The 26,823-nt window shown below is 42.4% G+C and overlaps 1 protein-coding gene across 4 annotated transcripts in view; it reads left to right on the top strand.

The window, feature by feature from the left end:
* Nucleotides 1–26,823, top strand: part of ADGRL1 (adhesion G protein-coupled receptor L1) — a 571,376-nt gene that overhangs the window by 502,852 nt on the left and 41,701 nt on the right. For all 4 annotated transcript variants that reach the window (XM_040346327.1, XM_040346324.1, XM_040346325.1 and 1 more), the window contains 11 exons: nucleotides 3,919–4,218; nucleotides 9,690–9,793; nucleotides 10,122–10,307; nucleotides 11,994–12,032; nucleotides 14,214–14,397; nucleotides 16,525–16,647; nucleotides 18,798–19,003; nucleotides 21,771–21,941; nucleotides 22,228–22,437; nucleotides 22,546–22,766; nucleotides 25,081–25,147. In XM_040346327.1, coding sequence (XP_040202261.1) covers nucleotides 3,919–4,218; nucleotides 9,690–9,793; nucleotides 10,122–10,307; nucleotides 11,994–12,032; nucleotides 14,214–14,397; nucleotides 16,525–16,647; nucleotides 18,798–19,003; nucleotides 21,771–21,941; nucleotides 22,228–22,437; nucleotides 22,546–22,766; nucleotides 25,081–25,147 — 1,811 coding nt within the window. The remainder of the gene's footprint in view (nucleotides 1–3,918; nucleotides 4,219–9,689; nucleotides 9,794–10,121; nucleotides 10,308–11,993; nucleotides 12,033–14,213; nucleotides 14,398–16,524; nucleotides 16,648–18,797; nucleotides 19,004–21,770; nucleotides 21,942–22,227; nucleotides 22,438–22,545; nucleotides 22,767–25,080; nucleotides 25,148–26,823) is intronic.

The following is a 26,823-nucleotide window of genomic DNA, read 5'->3' as shown; positions in this document are numbered from 1 at the left end:
AGAGAAAACCTTTATCTTTCTGCTACAAAGTAGTCAATGAAAAGGCAGTCTTTATACAGTTAATAACATAATCAAAATAAGCCACGTTCTATCTCTTTACCAAATTCCACAGGTGAAGAATGCAGCTGCTCTGACTATTGCCCCCTGTTGGCCACCCAATAGCATAATTTTTCAAAGAAAGGTGGTACTATGGCAGGATCTTCCAAATATAACACAATATATTGGCACATCAGGTCAAAATCCAATATAACAGACCTACTGGTGGGTCTGTTATGTTGGATTTTGACCTGATGTGCCAAACAATTGTGATCTATTCGAACAGTCCTGCCATAATGTCAACCTTTTAAACAAATTCATTTATACAGTTAATGTTCTGAAGTGTGATGCCTAGTACACACAATCAGTAATCCCTCAGAACCGAGGGGAAAACCGAGAACCGACTCAGTCCCTTTTCCCCTGTACACACGGCCGGTTTTCCCGACAGGAAAACTGCCAGGAGAACTTTGGTCGGGAAAACCGGTCGTGTGTATGCTTCCTTCGCAGTGTTTCCCATAGGAAAACCGTGGGGGAAAAAACCGCTGCAATTCGCGGCGAGAAAAAAGAGAACATGTTTTAATTTTTTAAACCGCAGTTTTCCTGCTGGGAAAACTGCTAAGGAGCATACACACGGCCGGTGTTCCCGGCCAAAGGAAAACACAGCAATTTTCCCGATGATAAAAATGATCGTGTGTACTAGGCATTAGACTAGCCCAAGAAAAACCCTGCTATCATGCACCCTCAGGCCCCATACACACGGTCGGACAAAACCGATGAGAATGGTCCGATGGACCGTTTTCATCGGTTCACCTCTGAAGTGGCCCTACGGCCTGATATGTGTACACACCGTCAGTCCAAAATCCGATCAGGTCAGAACGCAGTGACGTCAAACACACGACGTGCTGAATAAAACGAAGTTCAATGCTTCCAAGCATGCGTCGACTTGATTCTGAGCATGCCCGGGTTTTGAACCGATGCTTTTCTGCACTAACCATCAGTTTGGTCCGATCGGGCAGCGGTCCATCGGTTCGGTTTTGAAGCATGTTTTACAATTTTGGACCGAAGGAAAACAGACCGATAGCCTATACACACGGTCGGTTTGGTCCGATGAAAATGAACTTCGGTTCATTCTCATCGGACCAAACCGACCGTGTGTACGGGGCCTCACAGTCATAAAAACAGCACTAGTGATAAAATACAATATGGTTCTTCTCAGGGGAATAGGCAAGTAAGGCCTGGGGCGTGGGACCCTAGAGCTAGGGTTTTTAGAGACATCATTCTTCTACTTTTTTGATGGAGCAGGGTGGGCCAGGAGGTGGAATCTTGAGATATTCTTTTGGTAGACTGTAGTTTTTTTGGGGGGGGGCGGGGATAATAAAAAATCCCTTGAAGCCTTCTACAATCTAAATTACAAGGATATACAATTTTGAGTGCAGATCCCTAAATGCTAAGTGAACTTGGTAAATGTGTTTGTATACCCAATTTTTTGTTTTGTTTTGAATAAAGTAGGGAAAAGTTGGAGCCCCAGTTTCAGTTTTTGTTGCTGTATTTTCCCGTTGTTGGGTAATGCTACCCTATTTATCATGGTGACCATTGTCAACAGGATAGAATGCGTGGGGGAAATTTTATTGGTGACCCCCTTCTCTGATGAAAGGGGAAATACTTACTTTACCTCATACTTTCTGCTGCAACTTTAGGATGAAGGCTTCAGAGTGCCTAGTAAATAAGATCTTCTAGTCTGGTGATTCATAAAAAAAAAATATTGCTTAAGAACATCAAATACAGCCTAAGGCTGTATTTGAAGTTCTTAAGCAATAACATTGTTTATGTATCACCAAGCCAGATGACCATTTTTACAAGGGGCTTCTATCTCCACATCAAAGAAGAGATCATCTGATGAACAATTGATCCACTGTGATCAGAGAGGCAACAGTCTAGATACACCGTACTTTGCATGAGCCTACCAGATTGTTGCATCTCCAGGACAGGAATTGAAGTTAAATCTTTACAAAGAGAAAAACAGGGTTTTTAAAGGGGTGTTCCAGCCTGTTTTTAAGTTTATTAAAAGTCAGCAGCTACAAAAAGTGTAGCTGCTGGCTTTTAATAAAAAAGACACTTACCTGCTCCACGGTTCCAGCGACGCGCCAGCCGGGGCTCCACTCCTTGCCCCCCCTCGCCGGCGGGCGTCTTCATTCCTAGTGTGGGCACCCGGCAGTGACAGCTTTCGGCTTCACGGCCGGGCACCCACTGCGCATGCGCGAGCGGCACTGCGCATGCACGAGCGGCGAGGCGCCATCCGATTGGACAGGCACTCGCCTACAGGGAGGGGCTGCAATAAGGCGATTAAGCTATTCGCCTTACCAGCCCATCGGCGGAAGGAGGAAGTGGGACAGGAAGTCCCACTCCTCCTGAAGTCCCCACTCCCCCCCCCCCCAAAAAAATGACATGCCAAATGTGGCATGTAAGGGGGCAAGGAGTGGATTAAGTGGGAAGGTTGACATATTCCAGCCTGTGTCCCCATTGGAACACTTCTCTATTTGTATGTTTGACCATTGTCACAAAAAAACAAGTGAAAGAAAAGGCCCCAGAACAGAGTAATGGTGTGTACACACGATCGGAAATTCTGACAAGAAAACTGTGTATTTTTTTGCGACGGAATGTTGGCTCACATCGAACTTTTCTTGTTGGAAATTCCGATCGTGTGTATGCGGCATAAGAGAAAATCTTCCAAAGGGACAACAATTAAAGGAGGTAAAACAACAAATTTTGGTTGATTTATACCTTCCTATTGCATCTCTAGGACAGGAACTAAAGAGAAAAAATCCCCAATGGATTGAAATTGCTTAGAGAAGCCCCAAACCTTCTCTTCTTATGTCCCCTGCTGGTGCTCCTGGCTCCTCATCTTCTGCAAGTGCCCCCATAGCAAGTCGTTTGCTATATGGACATTTGTGCATGCTGAATGCCAAGCCATGCTGCCTGTGTCCATAGATATAGACAGCTCGGCTTGGCACCGCCCCCTCGTCACAGGATTTGACTGATTGCAGTGGTTACCAATGACTCCCGCTGCCTCAGCAATTCCTGTGAGAGTGGGGAGAGAAGGCAGAGGCGCTACAGAGAAACACAGTGCTGGATCGAGTAAGGACTCTGGTAAGTATAAGGGGGGCGATGGTGAGGGGGCAGGGAATGCATTAAGGTAAATATTTAGGCTTTTCTTTTATTTTAATCATGATTGCACCTAGCATTGCATTGAAATAAAATAGTTATTTCCACCCAATCCCTTTTGTTGTACAAACACCTAAATACAAGTTTAAACTGACAATGCTGTATACATTGCCTTGGATTCTATGTTCATCGTAACAGGCTGACTGCCCAGACTTTCATGAAAAATAGGAAACCAATTATAGGAGCAGGGTAAGGATTCTGGGATTTTATGCATTTTGATTGAAAACCGTTGTTATGGTTGAAAGGAAGAAAAATGTAAATTTTTAGAATGACGCAGAAAGAAATCGAAAGGTAATTTTTTATAATCATATTTTAAAATGTCTTGTGCATCAGCTGTGTGTGTTAAATAAATTGCTAATGAAAAAGCATCTGAATATTTGGAATAAAATGTATACATTAATGGCAGATAGAAACATTTTAATCATTATGACATATGGTAAAATCTACACTACCCCAACTCTCCTGGTTTGGTGGGGCAGCCTGGATTTATGGGCTCTGAAAAGAAAGGCAAACTGACAAATTAGGGGACATTTTTTATCATATATAATGGTGGAGTGCATATGGGAAAATATGTCTTAAATGTTCCAGTGTGTAGTTATGAGCTTTATTTCGTATCTTACACTTTATCTTATTCATCTTCACTGTTTTTCTTCTTTTTAGGTCCAGTTACTCCCACCCCACCTGTGGTTACGGTTACTCTACCTCCCCCTCCAGTGACTGTCACCACTCTACCTTCTGCCACCACAACTGTCCGTCGCCCTCCCCTCACCACCCACCCTGTGGGGGCTATAAACCAAGTGGGACATGACCCTCCTACTCCAGGCACTCGTCGCCCACCCCCTTCCAACCAACATTCACACCCTGAAGTCTTCTGTCCTGCACGTGAGGAGAGGAAAATCCAGTGGCCAGCGACTCAGCAAGGCATGCGAGTGGAGAGACCATGCCCAAAGGGCACTCGTGGTGAGTTGCTGTCTGAATAAAAATATAGGCATTTCCATCTCTAAGATTAGGCAAAAAATTACTATTGGCTGGGTTGTTCCAGCTTTTTGGACCAAGATGATACAATACTGTCATCATGCCAGGTAGCCTTTATTTATCGCCTGCTCTTGTGATCATAGGTTCACCAAGAGCCAGTCTAGGAAGCAGTAGACTGTGCAATGAACACCGGTATATTGTTACAAGATAGCTCTGCCTAAGCCATATCCTCACCAGTTCCCAGTCCAAAATTTGATGTTAAATTCTGTTGGCTTGAAGTTTAGCATGTCACACAATCCTGACCTCTCCAACCATTTACAGAATGTACTCCAAGTTTCAGGGTTGAAGTCATATTGTAAAGGTTGAGTAATTAAGCCAGGCAGACACTGGAGATCATGAAAAACATACCAAATAATGTTAGCCAAAAAGAGATTAAGCCGATGCTATCATGAGTCGTGTTCCAAACGTCCTCATCTTATGTGCACCGTTGCATGAAAAGGAAATAATTTATTCTTATTTTGACTCTTGATTTGCAGATTCAGATTCAGCTTTAACCAAAGTGTTTTTGCAGAAAAATTGCATTAATTCACATAAATATTCACAAAGCAACAACACAGTCTGTGGTTTTGTAAAACTTTCTAAATAGTCTAGACTATGGTATGGAAGTTTAATTCTAGCAAAAAATAACGTTGTGTGACCAATGCACACGACCGTTTTTCGGGTTGTAAAAAAAGTTTTTTTCTAATGTCATTAAAAACGATCGTGTGTGGGCTCCAGAGCATTTTTCGCGATGTAAAAAATGGCCATTAAAAATGTCGAACATGCTCTAATTTTTCACATCGTTTTTAACATTGTCGTTTTTAACGTCGTAAAAAATGGTCGTGTGTGGGCTTTAACGACGTGAAAAAAACACGCATGCTCAGAAGCAAGTTATGAGACGGGAGCGGTCGTCTGGTAAAACTAGCGTTCATAATGGAGTAAGCACATTCATCACGCTGTAACAGACAGAAAAGCGCAAATCGTCTTTTACTAACACGAAATCAGCTAAAGCAGCCCAAAGGGTGGCGTCATCCGAATGGAACTTCCCCTTTATAGTGCCGTCATACGTGTTGTACATCACCGCGCTTTGATAGCGCTTTTTTTTTTTAATAATCGTGTGTAGGCAAGGCCGTTTTAATGATAAAGTTGAAAAAAAACATCGTTTTTTCTAAAGCCGGAAAACTTTGTTTTTTACAACCCGAAAAATGATCTTGTGTACGCGGCATAAGGCTTAAAATCCTGGATGAACCCTCTGAACACTGCAACGCACCCTAGCAAACCTTGCAATAAAAGAATGGGATTTTATAGTTCACATACATTGCAATATATGTTTAAGCTGGCCACCTGCTTCACTGTCCAGTCATACCTTTCTTCTTTAGTCTAAAGCTTGTCACATAAGTGGCAAGTTGATTGCAAATTCAATTCCACTGTTTATTAAAGTCACAAAGCAATAGAAGTCACAATATGGTGTCAACTGACTACAAGTAGATTGGATCAAAATTGTTCTGTTCAAACACAGCTGGAAAATCTGATCGATTTCAACAAAATGTTTCACTTTTTTTACCATTTCAATTCAATCAGTAATAAGTCATACAGCTGTCCATTATTGCCAGGTTTGAAACCGGTTTCTAGGGGTCCAATGAACCCAAGGCCAAAATTGATCAGTTACTGTTGATTACGTTCAATCATATTTGTGATTTCCAGTGGATTAAAAGTTGTTAAAACTGAATATTTTAAGCTTTATGCTGAAAATACACTATACATCCGATTCCAATCTCTCCGTTGCAAAATTGTGGTGGAAACCAATCAGAAGTGAAAGGCATTTTCAAACGTTTTTTGCACCAATTTCAATCACTTGATTGAACCTGTGAAATAGTCTAGAGTGGCAAATTGCAGTAGACTCCACGTGATTATATTTTTGATTAAAAGCTGAGAGAAAGCTAAAATTGACACAACAGAATGTATGGGCAACATAAGAGTCTATTCATCTAAATCTGGCAGATGGCCTCTACACTGAAGCAACTCTGTTCACTTTATCCTGACTATAGGGTGACCATCGATGTCTTTTTATGTATTCCTTTGAAAACAGACATTTCCCTTTGCCCATTCTGGTTCTCTTAATAACTAACCACTTTTCCTCCCCTATTGATACTCACTTTTGCTGCACTCTACTGCTGCCCCATTTATCTAAGATAAGAGTCTTAAGAAACCACTAAAGCTTTCAGGAATGGTGGAAGATCAGACCTCCCCTTTATCCATAAATGCAGTGATTGGGCCTACACGATCCGACAGCAAAAGTCCGATGTGAGCTTCTGAACGGAAATTCCGTGTATATTCCCCGTCTGAATTTTGCTGGCGGATTTTGCCTGTAGCAATTCCGACGCGTAAAATTCCTACGCATGCTCGGAAACAATTTGACGCATGCTCAGAAGCATTGAAATTCATTTTCTCGGCTTGTCGTAGTGTTGTACGTCACCGCGTTCTTGGCGGTCGAAAGTTCAGAGAACTTTTGTGTGACCGCGTGTATGCAAGCCAAGCTTGAGCGGAATTCCGTCGGAAAAACCATCCAAGGTTTTTCCGACCGTAAAATCTGATCGTGTGTACGTGGCATAAGTGGGCATTCATCAGACCCAAACTCTGTCACATGGGGGCAGTGTTAATTTTGCAGAAAATATTTTCATCATAGTTTCCGTCAGCTGCATGTTTTCAGTGACAAAAACTAACCAAAAATCGAATTAGAATTTAGTCAATTGAAGAAAACTATTTTTTTTTAGTCAACTTAAATCTCCACTACATTTTAGTTGACTAATAATATACTCCTGGAGTAAAACTCTAATAACATGTTATTATTTATGGTATTAAAGGGGTTGTAAAGGTAAAAGTTTTTTTTACCTTAATGCATCCTATTCATTAAGGTAAAAAAACATCTGATAATACCGCCCCCCCCCGTTTTACTTACCTCTCCACTCGAAAGTCCCGTGCGCGTTCTCGTCTTCCTATTCGGTTTCCAGACTGGCCGTTGATTGGCTAGGCTGGGCGGATTGATAGCAGCGCAGTCATTGCCTGGCGCTGCTGTCAATCACAGCGGATGACGCGGCGTGCCGGGGGGCGGGGCCGAGTGATACAGTCTGCGGCTATGGCCGCCGCAGTATCACGGTAGCGCGCTCGCAAAAGCTTTCCACCATGCGAGGAAGCTCACATGAACGTGGAATGCTTTTGCGAGGAGGAGCAGAGACAGCCGCCGAGGGACCCCAGAAGACACGGATCGGGGTCACTCTGTGCAAAACGAACTGCACAGCGGAGGTAAGTATAACATGTTTGTTATTTTTAAACAAAAAAAATCTTGCCTTTAGTGTCCCTTTAAGGTTTGAACATGCACTACAGACACAGATTAGCTGTTGTGATATATAACATGGTTATAAAAAAAAAACAAGTTTCAAACACAAACATAAATTTTGCTTTTTGACAAACAGAAATGCAACTTTAAAATAAAAATAAAATAATAAAACTGTAAACTCTATTGGCTGTAATGCTAGGCTGCAAGTGGGGACGGGAATATAAATGGGAGTGAGGAAGTGCACAGGGTAGAGAACTGGTCGTTCTGGGTAGGCTGTTATTTTACACAGTGCTAAGCACTGCTACCTTGCTGAGAGGGGAAACGCCAAATCACATCCAGACAGACATGAACCTGATGGAGGAGTACCTCTTGTGTAGTTTGCAGGGCATTGTTGCAGAACTCCCAAGCAGACAGAGGGAGCCTGTATCTCTCAGCCAATATAGCTTACCGATAGTCGGACTGAGGCTTTAACAGACAAGCGGAGCTCCGAGGAAAGCGGAAGTGCAGGTGGGTACTAGAGATGTTAGTTGTTTAAAATGTACTGGAGGTTTTAGTCATCTCAAATATGACTAAAACTAAAACAATACAGATGACTAAAATTTTACTAAAACTAAAATAGCATTGTTGTCAAAAGACTATGACTAAAACCAAATTGACATTTGATGACAAAATGAACAGTGCATTGGGGAAGGGTGCAGGTCATTGTAAATTCCGATATGCATCTTACACCTGGATTAGACTCAGGGCTCTGGGAGATAAACAAGGTGATGGCGGGAACATGGGAAAGGTTGGTCTAAAAAGATGACTTTTACTTTGCCCTGAATAGCCAGACTCACTTTAAAATGGTATGGTAATGGCAGATTTTGATCATAACATCTTTTAGGTCACTGGCTACACCTGAAACAGAATAGATAAGGTGTTTCCAAGCATTTCCATGGTTGCAACTTGTGACATCACAAACTATCACAAGCAGACTGGGGGAGCCAAAACCACTGCAGACATGCCCACATTTATTAAGACCATTGGATCCCAGGCTGCAGATCCTTCTTCTGGAGGGAGGTTTTCAAGCATCAAGAAACTTTGACTGCTGGTGTCCCATAGATAATAAATTGTCTCCGATCCCAGACAAAAAAAGTCAGATCAGGCGACTGTCATTTAATGTCTGAAGACACCTTTAAATGGAGTTAAGCCCCACATTTTTTTTTTAAAGTCAGCACCTACAAATACTGCAGCTGCTGACTTTTAAAATATGGACACTCCAGGGTGCCCGCCTTGTCCTCACCTAAAGCCGACCCGTCCCTCAGCTCCCGGGTGGAGGCACCGCCATCTTCAGTAAGAGAATCAGGAAGTGAAGCCTTGCGGCTTGATGTACTTAAAGGTTTTAGTCTCCCCATTCCCTTCTTTCCTCTACACTGTACATATTAAGTTCCCAAAGTCACTTTCGATATGTTTTATCCCCAAAACCTTTCACAATTTTTGTTATCTGTCTCTGGACTCGTTCTATCATATCAATATCTTTTTGTAAGTGAGGTCTCCAAAATAAACACAGTATTCTAAATTAGGTCTCAATAAAGATCTATATAGAGGAATTAGAACCTCCTTCCTCCTGATGGTGACACCTCTAGTGATGCATCCTAGAATTCTATTCGCTCTGCTGCACTCAGACTGGGAGGGGGGAGGTAGTTCTTAACCAATCAGGGCTCTTTTGCTTTGCACAGTGCTGTGAGTGGCATGTTTAAAGGAAAGCATGAGAATGACCTCATCATCAGTGTACAGCTGCTCCTATATGGTCCATGGGGTGGATCCTGTAATAGGTTTTTACACCATGAGAACATGGCCTCATTACATTGATTATCCAATGTATACACTTCAAGTTTAGTTTAGGTAGTCCAGACATAAGGGTATTCATTTTTCAGTCCACACAACCATCTTACAAGATCTTAAGCAGAAACCATTCCTTGGAATGCAAGGTCTGCATCTAGGTAGAAGCTATAAAACATCTAATGGCCACAAAAATATGTGTCAATCATTTTTTATTAACTTATTTTTTTAAAGTCGTATGCTTATATTTCCTTCTCAGGCATTGCTTCATTCCTGTGTATGCCAACAGTGGCCATTTGGAACCCTCGTGGCCCTGACCTCAGTAACTGTACCTCTCCTTGGGTCAATCAGGTGGCACAGAAGGTGAGGACTATAGTGTTGTTATTTGCACAAAGAGTTTGTTACACAGTGATTTTCTTAAACGAGTTGCATTGTGTTTGAAATGTGAATAATTTTGTTAATAATGTTGGGTTTCTAAGGGTTTCTTTTTCTCTAAATCTTCCACTTTTGCATTTGTAATGGTTCTTTCAACATTGTCATTGTCTGGATCAACTGTGGGTATATAATTAGGTATATGGGATTGTATGATATTATTATTTTATTTTTTTATGGTTGAACTGGATGAACTTGTGTCTTTTTTCAACCTGACTATGTAACTATGTCATAACCCTTTCCGTATTGTGCACTTCAGATTAAGAGCGGGGAGAATGCAGCTAACATTGCTGGGGAACTAGCCCGTCACACTCGTGGACAGATCTATGCCGGGGATGTCACATCTACTGTTCGACTTTTGGAACAGCTTGTGGATATTCTGGATGCTCAATTACAAGCACTACGCCCAATAGAAAGAGAGAGTGCAGGAAAGAATTACAACAGGGTAAGATTACCCATTTTTGATCTAACATCATCCAGTAAACTTGGCTAAACTTTCTTCACTTGTTAGAAGATCAACTCCGATTGACCATGTTTGTCATTACTAACTCATGTTTCCTGACTACTGTGTAAGCCCTTCAACCCAATGTCAATCAAGTCACTTAGGAGTAAGGGTCCTTTCACACTAGCGGACCGTTCGTCCGCTCATTACAAGTCCGTTAACGGACTTGTAATGAATCCCTATGGGATCGCGTCCGTTAGCGGATGGAGCATCCGCTAGCGTCCGCGTCAGTCGGGATCCGCTTTCCCGAACGGAAGAAACCCTATTTTTCTTCCGTTCGGCGGGACGGACCGGATGCAGACGGACAGACGGTCCGTCTGCATCCGGTCCCCCATAGGGGACAGCGGAGCAGAGACAGGGCGGTCCCTGCACTGTGTGCGGGGACCGCCCTATCCGCCGACAGCTCAGCGGCGATCCCCGCTGAGCTCTGGCGGACACACGGAGCGGACCCAGAAACGGTCCGCTCCGTGTGAAAGAGCCCTTAGAGCTACATGGGTGATTACGTTTCTTTGCCACTAAGAGACATCTCTATTTGTTGGCTCTGATCTAATTGTCTGCAAACTGAAATCAAAGTGATTCTAATGAGATAACTGTCAACAAAAAGTAACTAAACCCATTGATTTAATGGCTTTGCAAAACAGATACAGTCAAGGCATGCTGCGAATGACAACTGTCACAGTTGGTTGTGTTCTCAACAGAACTATCAAGCCTTCAAATGACTGGTGTCATCACTGATCACATGTGCAGCACCATGGCAACTTCTGATCAAACAGAGGCTAAGATGGCAGCTTCCTTGGCTGTAACAGATAGGGTAGTTTGGCTCCACCTTAAGTTTCTAAATATCAGAAATGTTTAATTGCCAGTGCAGCCTTAGTCTTAAAGTATAACTACACTGCATCTAAGCACCACAAACCAAAAATCTTTTTTTTTTTTTCAAAACATATAATATACTATCTACAGTATATACTAATGCTAGCAGCATTAGGATTAAACTAGTTAATGTTGATTAAGAGAGTAAAGTTCCACTTTAAGACCATTTGCGAGTAAAGGAACTCTTTGGATGATTGTAAACCATTTTTTTTTATTATTAAATTCTGAAGAGATTCTTAAAACTATCAGCATGAAACTTGGCTAATCAGTCTATCAGCCATGTTGTTTTTTTCCTAAGTGGTCGCTACTGTTTCCGTCATGCAGAAGATGCCTGCTAGGTCACACTCTCATGATACAAGTGTGTGTGTCTATGCACAGATCTAACAATTAGTTTTTTAACCTTTGAATTGCAGAGGCCCCTCCGCTCTCAATCTAGTAACTATGGCCATTCTTAGCATTCTTACAACTTGTGTCACTGACAGGAGGTTCAAGTATCTGCTCTACAGTGTGTGAGCTTAGTAACACAATGGGAGCGCAGTAGGGTCTGTGACAAGCTCAGTCCTGTAGGAATGATGATTAAGCCTATTAAGTCCATTAGCTCTGAGCGAAGTTCAGTATCATGGCAACAGCCAGCTTTGAGCAGAGCCATATAGATTTTACCGATCCACGTCTAGCTTTATGATTGTCATTGGCAGCTTTGTGAGTTACAGGTTTGGAAGGGCTGTCTGCCACCGCTGACCCTCCGTGTTTGTTTTACAGATGCACAAGAGAGAAAGGACCTGCAAGGACTATATTAAGGTAAATGAAGAACCCCTCCCTGCCACCTAAAAAAAAAACACACACAAAAAAAAACATTTTTAATTAACAAAATGCAAAGTAAATAAACAGGGAGAAATCCTAATCAAATCAATATTTGGTGTGACAACCCTTTGCCTTCAAAACAGCATCAATTATTCTAGGTACACTTGCACACAGTTTCTGAAGGAACAAGGCAGGTAGGTTGTTCCAAGACACAGATCTTTTGTGGATGTAGGCTGCCTCAAATCCTTCTCCCTCTTCATGTAATCCCAGACAGACTCCATGATGTTGAGAACATGCCTTTGTGTGGGCCAAACCATCACTTCCAAGGACTCCTTATTCTTTTTTACACTGAAGATAGTTCTTAAACGCTTCCGGAATGTCCACCGCACATTTACTGCGGAAGGGCGGCCCGGCTGTGTGTGCGACACTACATACCTGCTCTCACTGTGATTGGACACAGCTGGAGCCAATCAGCGGGTCCAGCGGACGTGGTGTCCGCAAGGACCCGCCAATCGTTGACAGGCAGAACGGCGGTCTGCCTATGTAAACAAGGCAGACCGCCGTTCTGTCAGAGATGAAGGTGGAGATCTTGTGTTTTTGCTAGGCAGGAACACAGATCTCTCTCTTCCTCCAGTTAAGCCATCACACAGTTAGAAAGCACTTTCTATGAGCACACTTAACCCTTTGATTGCCCCTGATGTTAACCCTTTTCCTTGCCAGTGTCATCAGTATAGTGACAGTGCATTTATTTTAGCACTGATCACTGTATTAGTATCACTGGTACCCAAAAATTTCACTTAGTGTCCGATTGTCCACCGCAATGTCGTAGTCCCACAGAAAAATTCTGTAGATGCGATAACTTTTTTTTGCAGAGGTGAATAAATACCACCAAAAGAAAGCATGAAATCCAGTAGGCTTCAAAATAGGTTGGGCTCGGGGCGCAGAGAATGCACTCGGAGCCCTCCTAGGTGTGTGAGAATAGCAAATGAATATTCACTATTCTCACACTGAATCTCCTCTCCGCCAATCAGGAAGCGGGTCTGAGACCCATTTCCCGATTGGCCGAAAGAATGCCCTTTCGGAGGTGGGCATGGGAAGCTGCCGGTGATTGACCGCTATGGATAGGGTAAGTACACCAACCACCCTTACCGGGGGGTGGCTGTGGGTGCACTGTTTGCTGCCCCCCCTAAAAAAAATACTACCAGTCGCCACTGCTGAAGAGCCTGCAGAGATAGAGGTGATGGCTGTTTTTTAACTTGAGCCACAAATTGCCTTATGACTCTTCCCAGCAACTGTGTGCCACCCATGCTCAACAGTTCCACTGCTACAGTATAGCTGGAGGAGCATTTACGTACAGACCTGGCAAGTGAAAGTTGCATCTACTCATGGGCCCTTTTTCTCTTTAAAGAAGTTTATTTGGAGACAATTAGGCTAGGTTCACACTGCCGTGACTTCGGATCAGAGACCCCAAGTCACATGACATGTGAAATCCTATGTTAGTCAATGAGAGCTTTCTTAATTAGCACTATTGAAGTTCCTCTGACTTTAGAAAAGGTTCCTGTACTGCTTCAAGGTGACTTCTATCTAACTTGTGCCCATAGACTTTAATGGAAATTGCCTCCAAGTTGGATTCTCATCTATATTGATGTGATTTGGATCCAGCATTACAGGAAGATTACCCAGACATTCCCTGAAAATCTCTTCAAGTGGCATCAAAGTATTTCTCAAGTCGCATCAAGTCACCAGCAAGGTCTACTGCATGGCATTGGAGCTAATCTTGTGCTGGCCTTCTGTTTTTTTTAGTGTGTTGATGCACTTTGCACTGTGCTGACAGACAGATATCATCTGTTGTGTCGTATTGTGCTGAAAAAAGTAGGGCTTGCTCTACTTTTTTTCCCACCGCAAACCAGCGCATATCAGTGCAGCTCACTAGTGTGACCTGCTTCCATTTACATACCTTGTTTTTTACAGGTCCTTGCACTTTCATACACTGTAAAAAAAAGTGCCAGCGTATCTGGTGGAGGCAGTTGTAATAGACAGTTACGCTCTGAGCCTTAGTTTTCATTATCTCTGATGCCCATTTTATACGCAGTCATATTTTGTGTGTGTATTTTCTATGGAGCAAGTGGGTCTTGTACAACCAGTCATACTTAGCTTGCGTATATTTTTCATTTAAAGGCGGTGGTGGAAACAGTAGATAACCTCTTACGCCCAGAAGCATTACCCTCATGGCGAGATATGAATGCCACCGAGCAGGAGCATGCTGCCACCATGTTACTGGACATATTGGAAGAAGGAGCTTTTCTAGTAGCTGACAATGTCAAAGAGCCTGCCCGCTTTCAGACCGCTCGGACTAATGTTGGTAAGCCTGCTAAAAGCACAAAATTATTCATATTTTTACATTTCCTTTCTAGGTGTGCATACTTCCATTTCTCAGTTATACTGTATTTATTTTCTGTCTTTGGAATAAGAAAAATGAAAAAAGCAAGTTGTACTCCATGTTGTTCAACACTACTGTATTATGTATATCTAGGAGATTAACCTTATTTATTTATTTTTTGAGAGTAATGCCTCGTACACACGATCGGAATATCCGATGAAAAAATTCCGTCTGACTTTTTTCTTCGGAAATTCTGACCATGTGTCTGCCCCATCGGAAATTTCGACGAAGTTAGAAAGAGAACATGTCCTCTTTTTTTCCGAGGTTCTCTTGAAAGGCAAGAACACGGTGACGTCATCGCGTACGACGAGCATGTGCTCGTTACATTCGATGCCGTCGCCGCCATCTTGCTTCACCCTACCTATGCCTAGGAAGCTACCGCAACCGCTACCGGAAACCTGCCGAGAATCTCACGACGAGAAAATAGAAAACATGTTCTCTATTTTTCTCGTCTAGATTCTGGGCAGTTTTCTTGTCGAGAAACCTGAAAGCCTCGTACACACGCTCGTTTTACTCGGCAAGAAATCTCTGCCAGCAGTTTTCTTGCTGGTTCTTGCCGAGTAAACCGAGCGTGTGCACGAGGCTTAACACTCAATATCCTCTGCAGGTGCATTGCTGGGGATGTAAAAGACTTGGGCACCTTTCGGCACCCCAAGTAGAGTAGTAATTGCTTTGATTGCTGTGTCACAAGCAAAAGTCTCAAAGACATGGTTCAACTTTAGAACAATCTTTTTTATAAATTAAAGGCTTCCTATTAAATATACTTTTGTTACACTGAAACAGACCTAACACTTTGTCTGAGCCTATCTTAAAGGATAATTTTTATAGAAATAGTCAGGGGCAGCTTTGTGACCAGCAACTGTGGCCAGAAGTGTGTTGTGACGCATCTCGGATACTCCGGCTGGGCACCTCCGCCAGACCCGTGTCTCCTGTTCTCCAAACGCACCCGCAGCCATCAGATTCGCCATTCCCCCCCCCCCCCCCCCAATCACAAACCATACAGGTGTTGAGGGTTAAACATGCAGAGCATAAACTGTTTATTAGGTACAAAACCTTTAAACACAGTTAGGGTAAGGAAGAACCAATGGAAACTTAACACTTGTATATTAAAACAACAACAGTTGAAACACACCAAGGGATTATGATAAGCAGGCAGCCCCTCCTTACACATCCCCGGCTGGCATGTGTCTCCACATCCTTTGTCTATGTACCATTACCCAACACAATTAAACACAGCAACAAGAACGTAGCATTACATTATATCAATGCCATTTTGTCGCCAAGTCTCTCATTCTCTGCTGGGCCATAGTCTTTGGATAGGAGGCCAGCCCACAGCCCCCTCCAAACCACACAGTGACAGTGGGTTCTGTCACATATGTAATGTACATTATAGCACAGGAGTGATGCAATGCAGAGTGTTTCCGAGTGCATAAAATACAGAGTGTGGAGTACGAAATTAAGGAAGTGCAGGGGTCAGGGGAATACCCAAACAAAAATGCAAAAATACCCACCTCCTCCCCACTACAAGAAATGTCCCTCTTGCTGGAATCCCCCACACAGCACAAATCTTTGTCCCCTCCACAAACTGAAAACCACCGAAAAAATCCTCCTCCCTCCAATCACTTCTCCTAGCACAAAAGTGTCTTCTTCCTCAAATCCCCTCTCCCAGCACAAATCCCCCCCCCCCGGATTCCCCCCAGCACTAGACCCCAAACCCCCCTTCCCACAAAACAGAAAAGTTCATCCATAGCACAAATTCTTCCCAAACTCACCTCCTCCTAGGACGAATGCTCTTCCCCCAAGCACAAATTAACCCCCCCCCCCCCCTTGCACAAATCCAAAAATGTTATTTTCTTTCTCCTGTCCTGGAAGTGTTTCTGACTATGATAACTGGCTTGTCTCTCACTGATGGAGGTCTGTGATATAATACTCTCTCTCGTAATAGTGGAGATGTCTCTGTTCTCTGTGTGATCTCTATAGCACTGTCCCCTCATCTAATGTTGGTGATGTTTATGCCTTATGTACACTTCTCTCTGTCTCCTCTCTTAGTGCTTGAGGTGTCAGTGGTGAGCACGGAGGGTCCTGTTTCTGAGCTGGTTTTCCCCCAGGACAATCACAGTGTGAGCTCCATCCAGCTTTCGGCCAATTCTATCAAGCAGAACAGTCGCAATGGTGAGATCTCTTTCTCAGGCTTCCCATTGGATTTCTATTTATATGAATGTATGTAAACCCTAACAATGATTTGTTTTCGTTTGCTCCCATGTGGTATGTTAAATATACCATTGAATGCATTTTTGTTATATTTGTTCCAAAATCACCAGCTAGAAATCCATTGGGCTTACAATATTCTGCTGTTAAATCCCAAGCAGTGGTTTTAGATCTGCCCAGTGCACCTCTGTGAACTACAGAATACCTCTCACTTACAGTATTTATAGAGATGAATAGGGGTGGTCTGTAGCTCTAACACATTTCCTGTCCTAGAAATACTTTATAGCAGTGGTCTCCAAACTGGCCCGGGGACAAGATGCAGCTCTTTGCTTGCCTTTAACTGGCCCTTGGGGCACTATTCCTCCCACTGATGCCAACAATGGGACACTTCTCCTCCGACTGACCACAACAATGGGATACTATTCCTCCTACTGACACCAACAATGGGACACAATTCCTCCCACTGACACCAACAATGGGACACTATTCCTCCCACTGACACCAACAATGGGGCACTATTCCTCCCACTGACACCAATAATGGAGCAGTATTCCTCCAACTGACACCAACAATGGGGTACGGTTCTTCCCAAAGACACCAATAATGGTGCACTACTCCTCCCACTGACACCAACAATGGGATACTATTCCTCCCACTGACACCAACAATGGGGAACTATTCCTCTTGTTGACACCAACAATGGGATACTATTCCTCCCACTGACACCAACAATGGGATACTATTCCTCCCACTGACACCAATAATGGGGCACCTTTCCTCCCACTGACACCAACAATGGGGCACCATTCTTCCCACTGACACCAAAGATGGGGCACTATTCCTTCCACTGACACCAACAATGGGGCACTACTCCTCACCCGAATACCAAAGATCTCCCTTTGATGCCAAAACATTTTCTATACCCAACAGTCTGGCCTCCCTAAAGTCTAAAGGATAGTAAACTGGCCCTATGTTTAGAATGTTTGGAGTCCCCTGCTCTATAGAATCAATACGGTAAGGGAGCATTGTCACCCCCGGACAGGAAGTGTTTTACTGAATCTCCCGGTGAAAAAAAAGAACAAAAACCCTGGACAAAGAAATCAAGTGCACCACCACATCTAAAAGCTGGTGAGCTACCATATATATTACAATGTTGTTCTTGGGTTTAGATACACTTTAATCATAGTCAACTTTGGAGAATTTAAAATAGAGAGTGAGACATCAAAGCAGAAGAGCCAAACTACAGCTGAGAGATCTCACTACCAAAGTCTCTAATGCCGCGTACACACGATCGGAAAATCCTACAAGAAAACCGTGTTTTTTTTCCAACGGACTCTTGGCTCAAACTTGTCTTGCATACACACGGTCACACCAAATTCTGACCGTCAAGAATGCAGTGACGTACAACACTACGACGAGCCAAGAAAAATGAAGTTCAATGATTTCGAGTATGCGTCGACTTGATTCCGAGCATGCATGGTTTTTGGTGCATCGGAATTGCATGCAGACGATCGTAATTTCCTCCAAGAACTTTTCTTGTCGGAAAATTTGAGAACCAGCTCTAAAGATTTTTTTGGTGGAAATTGCGACAGAAAAAATGCCTACACACGGTCAGAATTTCCGACCAAAAGCTCACATCGGACTTTTCTTGTCGGAATTTCCGATCGTGTGTACTCGGCATAAGACATTTTAAAAAAAGCATGGGATTCAACTGATCAACGTCTACCAAAAGCTAATGTATCTGATTCGGGTGGACTGATCGTTGAATACATTTAATTCATGAAATTACACAAATTAATTGGCTTGAAAAGGAAATGCAGATCAGCAGAACAAAAACGTGATTCATTAAACATGCAAGTAGGTTGGAGGAGCTGGTCAGTTCAGTCTAGAAGCCAGGAGGCGTTTCTAAGGAGAAAGAGAACATATGCTTCCACTTGTAGCAATAGAAAAGGCTTTACAAAGTTGGGAGCAGATGCAATTATCAGAAGCATGGGTTGTTTGACTTCTGGGATTTGTACAGCCCTGATGTAATCTCTCAAAAACGGTACTGGTATTTGCGGTAGGTGAGTTTATTCTATCTTCTGACATGATTGTATCGTATGTCTTTTCTACAGGAGTGGTGAAGGTGGTATTTATCCTCTACAACAATCTCGGTCTCTTCTTGTCAACGGAAAATTCTACCGTACGTTTTGGGGGAGAGAGTGGCTCTACTGGACACTCGCTGGTCGTAAACTCACAAATAATTGCTGCTTCAATGAATAAGGAGTCTAGTAGAGTGTTCTTGGTGGAACCCGTTATCTTTACCTTACCTCACTTACAGGTAATAGCAAAGACACATGCAAATAGGGAACTGTACCTAACACAAGATAAACTACTTATTATAAAACGCAAAGGTCAATATAATAAAGAGCAAAAAAGACTTTGTGATCAGATGATATCATTGCAGTTTCACAAAAGCAGGGCAAAGGTCCACGTTCACTGACCAAGTTTAGAAGAAATAAGATACATATCCTTCAAGTTCATCCATTCATTATTTAAGACATGATTTTGAGCCTATTAACCACTTAACCCCCGGACCATATTGCTGCCCAAAGACCAGAGCACTTTTTGCGATTCGGGACTGCGCCGCTTTAACTGACAATTGCGCGGTCATGCGACGTGGCTCCCAAACAAAATTGGCGTCCTTTTTTTCCCACAAATAGAGCTTTCTTTTGGTGGTATTTGATCACCTCTGCGGTTTTTATTTTTTGCGCTATAAACAAAAATAGAGTGACAATTTTGAAAAAAAATAATATTTTTTACTTTTTTCTGTAATAAATATCCCCCAAAAATATATAAAATAACATTTTTTTTCCTCAGTTTAGGACGATACGTATTCTTCTACATATTTTTCGTAAAAAAAAATTGCAATAAGCGTTTATTGATTGGTTTGCGCAAAAGTTATAGCGTTTACAATATAGGGGGTATTTTTATGGCATTTTTATTAATATATATTTTTTACTAGTAATGGCGGCGATCAGTGATTTTTTTTCTGTACTGCGACATTATGGCGGACACTTCGGACACTTTTGACACATTTTTGGGACCATTGGCATTTTTATAGCGATCAGTGCTATAAAAATGCATTGGATTACTATAAAAATGCCACTGGCAGTGAAGGGGTTAACACTAGGGGGCGGGGAAGTGGTTAAGTATGTTCCTGGGTGTGTTCTTACTGTGGGGGGGTGGCCTCACTAGGGGAAACACTGATCCTCTGTTCATACATTGTATGAACAGAAGATCAGCATTTCCCCCCCTGACCAGACCGAGAACTGTGTGTTTACACACACAGCTCCTGGTCCCGCTCTGTAACGAGCAATCGCGGGTGCCCGGCGGCGATCGCGCCCGCCGGGCACCCGCACGGGAGTCACGACGAGCGGGTGCGCGCGAGCGCCCCTAGTGGCCGCTCAAGGAGCTGACGTATAGCTACGGGCTCTCGGCAAGTAGTTAATCTAACTACTTGCTGGTCGGCAAGTAGTTAATCTAAAAATAACCCACCATTTAATACGTTGAAGGTTTATTTTACATATACTTGGTTTGCTGAGAATTTTGTAAAAAGATTGTATGGTGGAGAAGGATATGATGTATGGAAGATAAGCTACAATGGTACATTAGATCCTACTGATGAAGTGAGGCGGATAGAGTATAAGTGAAGTAAGCCTCACATTTGCTTGGGAAGCATAAATTATGCATGGCGTGAAAATCAAAGTCTATCTTTCTCTCCAAGTTAGGACATAATATTGTCAAATGGTATGTTCATCCACAAAAATGATTGCATTAATATATTATTCCGTACATGTAGATGTACAGCAGAGTGTGGATTGAACTGAATATGCATTTCAATATTTAGCAGGCTTTATAGATTAGAGGTAGATCTAATGCCAGTGAGTAATCCATAAAGTATGTGGTGTTTTTATTGTTCAGAGGGCAGTTTTTATGTTTGATTTGTAAGATATACTAATATACTAATATGTTTAGTTGAGTAGAATGAAGTGTAAGTGTAAGGTGGTAGAAAAGAAAATAGGCTAGTTGAAGATCCGATTAGAAGAGTAGAATGAAGGATGTTTTGGTAGTCGGATCTTTCTCAGGTAAAGAACCAGTTATAGTGGTTTAAGTAGGCATACAAGTGCCACTACCTGACTCCTACTGCCAACCTTTGCCCCAATTTATACACCTTCCTAAAGCCAGAATTATGTCAGGATTACTTCTTCTCAGTAGCCATGAGTGCCTCTAACTCAGTAATGTATTTAGGTTTTGTGCTGCCCTAGGCCTGACTAAATTTGTGCACCCCCTAATTTTAATATGACACACCCCTTCCTGTCAAGACCACGCCCCTTTATGTTTAAGACCCGCCCTGAAATTTTCAAGTGGGGACACTAGTTTTGGGGGGGCATTGGATTCCCTTAATTTGCATAGATTTCCTCTCACTTCCTGTTTGGCAGTAAGTGAAGTGAAATCTCTGCAATGGGACAGGGATGGTAAAAAATAAACTGACAGAGGCTATAACCCTCCCTTACTCCCACAGTTGCGGAATGCCGGCCGCCCGCTTACAGGAAGCAGTGCGGCTGCTTTATGGGGGTGCTAGACTAATTTGCCTCTTAGCCCAGTCTGTCCCATAAGACTGGCTCTACACTAACAGTGTAGCGCAAGCCGGAAGGGACTCTTTCTGTGCTGCCCCCTGCAAAGTGCTGCCCTAAGCCTGGGCCTTGTTGGCCTAGGCCAGGATACAGCGTTACTCTAACGACTTCCTTTGAAAGTTGACAGTTTCCGATTTGTTGGATGTTCAAAGCAGTATCTCTAATCTTAGACTCTCACAGCTGTCGTGGACAGAAAGAGGACCTGTTACTAGCTTCTAGTAGGTCTCCAGTATGTCATTTGTGGGGTAGGGAGAAGTTAAAACAAATGCTTAGAAATGCCTCCACCAGGACACACAAGTTATTGCTTCTGCTCTGGATTTTTTTGTAAATTCAGTGGTCAGTGTACATCCGTCATATCTGGAAGATAGGGTAAGCAAATTGTACCATTGCCTCTTTTTATTTGTTTTTCAGTCTAAAAACCACTTTAATGCCAACTGCACATTCTGGAATTACTCGGAGCGCTCCATGTTGGGGTACTGGTCGACGCAGGGCTGCCGTTTGGTCCATACCAACAAGACTCACACAACCTGTGCATGCAACCACCTCACCAACTTTGCTGTGCTAATGGCTCAGAGGGATATGGTGAGAGTGCCATGATTGTCATTTAGTCTGCTAATGAACTAAGTGCATTTTAACTGTCTTTTTGAAGTTATTGTATGTGGTGTATTACTCTCATTATTTATTTATTTTTTCCTTTTTTGTGATTGTCTGAATCATATTTTTGCCATTTCGTAGCATTAATTGTCGACTTGTGCTTCTGTCCCCACTACTGTCCTATCTGTAACATCATTAGGTCTTTTCTTGATGGCTCTACAGCATCAACAATCTCATATCTGACAGTGTTCTTTTGCCTCCTTGTGTTTCTCAGTACCCAGGACATATAAATGATTTGCTGCTCTCTGTCATCTCATGGGTGGGAATTGTGATCTCTCTGGTCTGTCTTGGAATCTGTATCTCCACCTTCTGCTTCCTAAGAGGTCTTCAGACTGACAGGAACACCATCCACAAGAACCTGTGTATCAGCCTTTTCCTTGTCGAGCTTCTCTTTCTCACCGGTATTGACAAAACCCAGTATCAGGTGTGCACCGTCTTTCTATTAGCTTCGTTCTTACTCTTTCTATATGAACAAGGCTGCTTAAACATGGTCCTGTTGCTTATTTGTTGTTATACTATATATCTCTTTCAGGTGGTGTGCCCCATCTTGGCTGGTCTCTTACATTTCTTCAGTCTGTCAGCCTTCTCCTGGCTTTGTCTAGAGGGTGTGCAGCTTTATCTCATGCTAGTGGAGGTGTTTGAAACAGAGCACTCTCGTCGAAAGTACTACTACCTCTGTGGCTACGTCTTCCCAGCCCTCGTGGTGGGGATTTCAGCAGCTGTAGATTACAGAAGCTACGGCACAGATAAAGCGTGAGTGGACTACTGTCCTTCTAATATTGGGTCTATCTGATAAATAGTAGCCAGCTAGGTTCTGCCTTTTCTTAATGTTTAACGGGTGTACAAAAGTGTACCTTCTACTCTCTGACAAATATAGTTTCCCACTATATACTGATATCTGTCTGATTTTTTTCTTTCTTATTGGATTAATTTTTATTATAAGATAACAACTATCATCTGCATCTCTTTAATCTTCAAGACTCTTTGAGAGTATCTAAAAAAATAAAACATCTGTTGCAGATGATTCCTATAATTTGACTTCAACCTTTGTGAAGATTTTGTTCAATAAGAAAATCACAAGAAAATGGAGTTTGGAAAGTGTTCTGTACACAGTCAGTGCGCGGAAAACTCTTGGTTTCTATTGTTTAATGAAGTTACATTTCATTGGCAGCTCTAGAAAACTTTAACAGGCTAAAGAGTTAAATGCAAATGCTATTATTAAAGTATTAAGCCTCGTACACACGATCAGATTTTCCGACAACAAATGTCGCAGGGTGATTGCAGGGTTTTGTCGGATAATCCAACCGTTTGTATGCTCCGTTGAAAAATTGTTGTCGGAATTTCCGTCAACAAATGTTTTATAGCTTGCTTTTCAAATTTTCCGACAATTTTCCGATCGTCTGTATTATGTACAGACGATCGGAAAATTGTTGGAAAATTTGAAAAGCAAGCTATAAAACATTTGTTGTCGGAAATTCCGACAACAATTTTTCCATCTGAATAAATTCCAAAGTACATGCTCCGAACCAATGCTAACCATAGCACAACATTAGCAGAAGTTACCCAAAGGGTGGTGCTAAAGAGCTGAAAAAACACGTAGTTTTGTGTATGTCGGCTGAAAAAGTTCTGCCGTCTGTAAGCAGAATAAGTTCACGGCCAACGCCCTTCGCACAAAATTCCACAGATTTGTCCGATGGAAATCCGATCATGTGTACGAGGCTTAAAAGTAAACTTGTGCTTTGGGCACACATAGCAAATCAACGTATTCACCTAAATTTAGCCCTTGCCAGCAGCACATACTTTCTTTCACTCCTCCGCTGCTCTGTATAGTCGCCGGTAATAGAGGAAAGTCCCATAAGTCACCATACCAGTAGCATAAAATAAGGCAATGAACTCCTTGTGTGACAATGCTGATTGGCCTAGTGCTGTCATTTGGAGTGGGTCACATGCTTTTCCATTCTTAAGATTATTGGGTATTTCCTTTGACTCCTGCAAATGAATTGAGTAATGGGGAAGCTAAAGAAAGGTAAGCATATGTTGGACGGAGGGGAGGGAGGTTAAAAAATAATTTCAGGCATTAGCATGTTATTGATAGTTACATATGTCTAGCTTGGACCAAAATAACTATGTATAGGACATTACGTTGGTCCAGCTATGTATATGACTTACCTGGCTGATGCTGCTGGAAGCTGCTTGCCTCTGGGTTCCATGCCATTCAGATGTCTTGCTGCATTCTGAGCATAGGAGGTCGGCCGTCCAGCACAGGCAACTTTCAGAAATGCTTTGCATCTTCTGAATGGACGAGATAGGGAGGTGACATCACACTCTCCACCTCGGCCAATCAGAGAATGCTTTGCCTTAATTCAGAAAATGCAAAGCATTCTCTGAATGGCACCCATGCACCTGTATTCATAAGACATCAGGCTGGCTATTCCACATGGGATCCAGAAACAAGTGGAGATTACTGCGGTAGCAATGTCTGCTTCAGTGATTTCCAGCTTTTAGCAGGATCTGCCAGGCATGTCATATACATTTTTACAATGGTCCAAGCTGGACCAATGTAATTGTGTATAACATACTGATGCCTCAAATTATTCTTTATAGCAATTACATTTCTTGTGTTACAATTTTGTATAATATATGTGTTTTATATATATTTTTTTTTTTTGTGAAAAATGAGTTCTCCTTATTATGAGAATGTGGGAACTTTCTTTACCAATGTTTATCTGCTTTTCTCATTCTAATAGTGGAATAGTCTATGTTCCCTCTTGACTATCTTATGTAGTTTATTGACTGTCTCATATAGTTTAGAACTAAGTGCCAACTTTCCTCTTTTGTAATCAGTGTCTGACTATGGAATCTCTGCTCTCTAACATTTATGTATCTTTCTTTTTCTCTGTCTTTGTGTCTGATACAATCTCTAGCCATATACCTCTTTCTCTGTCTCTCTCTCGCTGACTTTGGGGAAGTGTGTTTATCTCTCATTAGCCAGCTATCTGGATGTGACTGTGTCTCTGCTCTTCTATCAGTGCCACTGACTGTTTTCCCATTTCTCTCTCTGTCACAGTTGCTGGCTGCGGGTTGATAATTATTTCATCTGGAGTTTTATTGGCCCGGTTTCCCTTGTTGTTGTGGTGAGTGATGATATTATTGTCTTCAGCTTTCTCCTTCTCTTTAAGTCACTGTCTAATTCTCCCCCCACGTACCTGCTCTGCCCCATGTGCGCTTCGATGTTGAGCTGCTGCACCACTTTCCTATAACATTTTGCAGCTGGGTTATAAAAACAGAGGCAAGAATAATAGAGTAAAGTTACATCAATTATTTATATGCACCAGTCAGATCTTTATTATTTTTTCCTCAATGAGGTCTTATTGGTTGCTCTAGGCAGCAACCCCTTTTTTGTCCAGTTTTCATATACTTTTTCCTCTGTCCTGTTACTACTACCCCTACTACTACTCTTTCTACTGCACTTTCATGTTCTTCACAACACTTCAATCTACACTGTAATCACAATTTCTAAGCTGATCATACATGTACATGAGTATGTGCATTACATATCTTTTGTAAATCTGGAGGGAGATGTACTAATGTAAAATAAGGCTGTAATGTGCAAGGCCAGCTTAAGAAGGACCAAAACTGTGGAATAGGAGCCCAAAAAAGGCAAGTACAGGACAGTGGACTAAATAAATAAACAGTATTATCTGTAGACTCCATGAACCTGATCTTTTCCCTGTTATAGACTTACCATACTTTGTTCTGCACTATGCATCTATATGAAGGCAGCCATCTTGGTAGAGGAGCAAGGCCTTCCTTCTTCATGTCAGAGGTGCCCCTCTGATGACTGGTGGTCTAATGACTGGTGGGAGAATATGTGAAAAGCAGCAGGTGAGGTGCAGAATGCACAGATTACAGAATAAATAAAGCAGGGAGATGCTTGTCTGCCGGTCCTCAGGTTCATCCTTCTTCTCCAGTAAGGAGAACAGTGAACAGTAACATCATCAAACCTAACTCCAATTTCCATTAGACTAGTTTTCAGAGACACAGTGCTTTCACACTGAAAATATACTGCTTTAAGTCCTGGGCACAGTAAGTGCACTGAAATCTTTCAGGGAGAATTCTAGAAAACATGTGATTTTTCAGCACACAAGTACTGCTTAGAAACAGTTAACAGCTCTTGATGTTTCCTATAAGATAGCCAATCTTTAAATTTTGAGTTCAGGCCCTAAGGGGTCAAGGGTTTTGTCTTGGCTGCTGCAACCACTACATTTACTGAGGCAAGGTCCACTTCAGGTCCAATTAAGTTTCCACTACTTTACATCTTGCTCTGCTGTACTGTTACATCTTTATCTGCTGTACTAGTCCTGCAGATCATGATGTATCAATACAACAGATCAAGATGTAAAGCAGTGCAAAGTTAAGTTTTATAGTGTTTTCCATAAGTATGTCTTTGTTTTTTTGCGTAAGTTGTCCGTGAATCGGGATGGACGTAATTAACGTCTATGTTAAAAAAAATGACGTCCTAGTGACGTCATTTAGCGCAATGCACGGCGGGAAATTTCGGGACGGCGCATGCGCAGTTCATTCGGCGCGGGGACGCGCTTCATTTAAATGAAACACGCCCCCTAATTGCCGTTTTGAATTCCGCCGCCAGAGATAGACTACGCCGCCGTAACTTACGGCGCTAAATCTTTAAGGATTCGATTTAAAGCCAGGTAAGGTACGGCGGCGTAGCATATCTCTGATATGCTGCGCGGGTGCAGATCTCTGTGGATCTGCCCCTAAGGGTTTAGTAAGTGCTAGGTTATGTTTA

This window comes from Rana temporaria, chromosome 3, assembly GCF_905171775.1.
Source record: "Rana temporaria chromosome 3, aRanTem1.1, whole genome shotgun sequence".
In the NCBI taxonomy this organism is placed as follows: Eukaryota; Metazoa; Chordata; class Amphibia; order Anura; family Ranidae; genus Rana; species Rana temporaria.
This window is presented reverse-complemented; position numbering and strand designations above follow the sequence as displayed.